The sequence below is a fragment of the Geospiza fortis genome, unplaced genomic scaffold, assembly GCF_000277835.1.
Source record: "Geospiza fortis unplaced genomic scaffold, GeoFor_1.0 scaffold538, whole genome shotgun sequence".
Lineage (NCBI taxonomy): Eukaryota > Metazoa > Chordata > Aves > Passeriformes > Thraupidae > Geospiza > Geospiza fortis.
In genome coordinates this window covers 2254645-2258876 of record NW_005054368.1, presented here as the reverse complement: position 1 = coordinate 2258876, position 4232 = coordinate 2254645, and the positions used below count along the sequence as shown (strand labels likewise).

The following is a 4232-nucleotide window of genomic DNA, read 5'->3' as shown; positions in this document are numbered from 1 at the left end:
CATAAATTAATACAGAGAGGCACAACTTTTCCAAAATGTAGAGAGAGAGAAAAATAAATTCATGTTTGCCAAAAACACCCCAGCTCTTCCAGACTTAGGCCCCTCTTGAGCCTGTGAGCTGCCAGTGATGCCAAATTGAATGGTGGGGCTTTTGGCAGGACTGAAGTTTAGCTTGTTTAAATTCTGGCAAATATTCCTATTACTCACATTCTCAGCAAGCTGATACAAATATTTGTTCTATTTCGAGGGAAGTCCAAGCTCAGTCTGGCACCGAGTGCTGCTGGGCTCGGTGCAACTGAGCCTGCCTGGGCCAAGATGAAATTTGGACATCTACCTTCAAGAAAAACAGAATTAAAAAATTCCCTGGGCCTTTTAGCACAGATTAGAGCACATCAATGGCAAACGGTCCTCGTGTGTATTCAGGTTTTTCTCACTTGCTAATTTTTGCTTTAATCTGATTTGAAATGGGCCTGGTTTCCCTGAGCTTGGATTCCCATTCCCGACTGCAGCTCTGGGGCTGGAAAAGCCTCCACACACATGAACCTCCACATTCTTGAGAATTAAAAGCTGTTTAAACTGCAGTAAATCAAACTGGGACACAGTAAGCACACTTGATCTCTTTCAAAGCTGTGCAGGTTGTTGGGATTTTTTGTTAGTGATGTCCCCAGTTTAGTGTTTCTGATTTGAAAAACAAACAGAGCAAATCCTCCAGGACACTCAGGGTTTCTGTGCTCTGCTGCATCCCCAGGCAGGATCCTGCTCTACCAGGATCTCCATCAGGACCAGCACCTGCCAAGCCTCTCCAGGTGGGAAAAGCAGGAGAAATCCAATGGAACCTGGGTGCCTCACCTGGGACTGGACACACAGCCAGGCTAGAAATCTTGCAATGAAAACATAAAGTGAACTAAAAAAAGAACAACCAGTTTCCATCCCACAAATTAATACCACCAGCTTTTTTTCTTTTTTCTTTTGCCTGTGCTCATCTTGAGTGGGATTTGTAATGTAAATAATTCAATGATGTCTCCATGTTTTTGTCAAAGTCACACAGGAGGGGGATCCCACTAATATGACTTTTTTAGCCATTTGGAAATGGGAAATCAGCTCTAAGTAGATTCCTCTGAGTGGAAAAAGATTGTCACTGGAGAATGATTCATCCCATTTAATCTCAATGTCTGATCTCTCTCCAGTGACTATAAAAGGAACCCAGATGACCAGATTAGCATATATCCAAATTTTGCACATTTTTCTGCTAACTCAGCCTTTCCCAATCAGGTCCTGTACTCATAAATACCCTGTGCTATTTTTACAAGGAAAAGCTCATTATTTGGCACAGGGATTCCCAGGGCACTCCTCAGCTCCAGTGGCTGCTGTGGGACAGAGCCTGGGCCCTGCCCTTTGCAAAGGCTGCCAGGTAAAACTTGCAATAATTCCATGATTTCTCTACACTCCCTGCATTGACTGAAAGGTTCTGGGCTGATTCTTACAGGAATTACTTTTTAAATTGCCTTAAATCAATAAATATTGCATGGATGAGCAGAAAGTACATGAAAAATGGTTAAAATAGCAGCAGCGATTATTCATTAAAAATGACATTGTTATTGTGTTGGTTACCTTTGTAAAACAGGCAGAAGATCCAGGCAGGTTTTCCTTTGCAGCCTGGGCTGCTGACCCCACTCATTTCTGGGTTCCATTTGTCAGCTCAGCGTTGATGCAGTGTCACAGTGAGAAATGAACTGGGCATTGCAAGCTCTGGGCAGTGACACCCCCAGACCTCTCCCTCCTCCTCCCACCTTCCATTCTTCACCCCTGTCCCTGGAGCTGCAGCTCTGGGGACCAGAGGCTGCTTTAACTCAGTGCTCAGATCAACTCAGGTGTCCCCTAAACAAAGAAACACCTGGAAAATCCCAAATAAACCCATGGGCACCTAAAACCTGTTGGTGGAGCTTTGGGATGGTGAAAAAGGGCCAGGTGTGCACCTTGGGAAGGGGGAGGGTGGTGTAGTCAGGCAGCAGGACACAGAAGAGAGACGAGGCATCTTAATTCACCATGGAACATTTTTATACTAATTATTGAAATGCACCCAGAGACAGCTTGTAGTAGTAAAATGACTTTATGTTCTGATATGTAAAATAAAATGTCCATGCTATGTAACAAACATTTTAAAGTTCCATACCACCTGTATCTAATGTGGTTTCTAATAAAGATTTATCTGTAGTATATATGTTTTTTTTTGTCTAACCAATCCTTAGTTTTTACATCAAAGGTGTGTAATAAAAAAATTTAAATAGATGTCTTTCCAAAAAAAAAAACCCTTTGCAACATTCATTTTTATTAAGTATTTCATTCATTAAAAGCAAAGCTGAATTGGACACGTGGCCTGCATTTGTGATAAATATAATTTTTTATATATATATATATATAAAATCAAAATCTGGTTACAAAATCCCCAGCAGTCACAGAGGAATTCTGCTGAGTGGCTGCAGGGGACTGTCCTGGTTGAAATGTGACCTCGGGGCTGTGTCACAGCCCCCCATCCATGGGGCTCCTCCTTGGGATGGATTCACCAAAGCACAGAAGCACCTCCCCACTTCCAAACCTGCATTTCAGCTTGTTGCCTTTGCCCGTTTGGGAAACAATGAAATAAAACCCCTCTGTGCAATGACTAAAGCTGGAACATTGTGCTCTTCAGTGGAACCCAGCTCCAGCGTCACCTGTGGCACAGCCCGGGGCTCAGCAGGAGGGACACTGCGTGGGACAGGAGCTTTGTGGGTGAATTCTGCCCCAGAGGGATTCCTCTGCCTCCCCGGGAGTGACAGCCTCCTGCCAGAACCACCGAGGCTGGAAAGGGCCTCTGAGATCACCAGATCCAGCCTGTGATGGAACCCACGGGGACACGCAGAGGGCACGGCCAGGAGTGACCCTGGGCCTCCCCCAGTGAGCACAGGGGGCCATGAACGCCCTGCTCACAGATTTTACCTGTTCTACAAATATCTGTACACTGTAAAGCCTGATGGGGCATGGGAGCTCTTCCCTCCTCACCCCATCACTAGGAAAATATTCCTCTAGGCCTCCTTCAGGCTGAAGACAATTCTGAGTTAGCTGCAAAAGAAAAGAACATAGCACAAAAGGCACGTTTCAGCTGAATACGAAAGAAATCAAGGACCAGCAAATACAGAAATTGGTTCTGGAAAGTATTAGCGACTTTTAAGCTCAAACTTCATAAATATATTGCAATAAGCAAATGTGATTCAATCAAGGGATGGGAGTCTGAAGACACTGGGTCTGTTCCTAACGCTGCAATTAATTCGCTGTTTGGCCTCGGACTTAACTCTTCACTTCTCGGCTTCCCACAGCCACGCCCGATGTTGCTGTGGGGGCAAGAGGAGACACTTGTGCATCGGAGCCTGCTCGGGCACGGCCCCGCGCTGCCCCGCCGCCCCCTCACTGCCCGGGGAACAAATCCCTTTGGAATCCCTACGGACCCAAGGGGCTAAAGAAGCGCTGCCACGGCAGTCCTTGAGCTACGCAACCGATCGAACGGATTTCTCCTCGGAGCTTGGGGAGCTTGTGGCTTCGTGAGCCAAGGACCGTAAAAGCGAAGCTCGTATTTTTCCCAAATAGCCAAAATTTGCTCACGGATGTTTAACATTACAAGCAAAAGAACATGACTAGCTACGTCACTCGTTAGTCATGAGGATGGTTTCTACTGCATGAAGACACGAGAATGAATTTATTTGGGAGTCACTGAGAGCCTGATGAATCCAGCCCACTGAGGCAGGAGATGGAACTCTCTGTGTGCCTGAAGATACAAGCTCTTCACCCACACAAATCCCTCTGGAAATGCACATGTGTCTCACCGAAGTGCAAGTTACCCACAGGTATCAACACTGCCTGAACTGTCCCGGAGCAGAAGGGCAGCTGTGGCCTCGGGGGTCACCCGTCGGTCCAGTTCTCCACAGCGCCCATCCCTGAATGGTACTGCAGCGACGACTCCCGGGACAGCGAGAAGCTCGGCGAGTACAGGAACTCGTTGGCCGCGTTCAGGTGCGGGGAGGGCGCCTTCCTCTCGCACACGGCCGGGTGTCCCCGCTCCCTGGGGAAGGCCGCGGCGGGGCCGCGCTCCCGGCCCGGCGCCGGGCCCAGCTGGTTGTAGACGCTGAAGGGGCCGTTCCCGGGCGGCTGCGAGGCCTGGCCCGCCATGGCCGGGGGGGGCCGCGGCAGCATGGGCGCCG

The 4232-nt window shown here is 48.0% G+C and overlaps 1 protein-coding gene across 1 annotated transcript in view; it reads right to left on the bottom strand.

The window, feature by feature from the left end:
• Positions 1 to 3106: 3106 nt before the first annotated feature.
• TBX4 (T-box transcription factor 4) overlaps positions 3107 to 4232 on the bottom strand; it is a 34187-nt gene continuing 33061 nt past the window's right edge. Inside the window, exon 10 of the mRNA XM_031059774.1 lies at positions 3107 to 4232. This exon is cut by the window's right edge and continues 207 nt beyond it. Within this exon, the coding sequence (XP_030915634.1) occupies positions 3934 to 4232 (299 nt within the window). The 3' untranslated portion in view covers positions 3107 to 3933.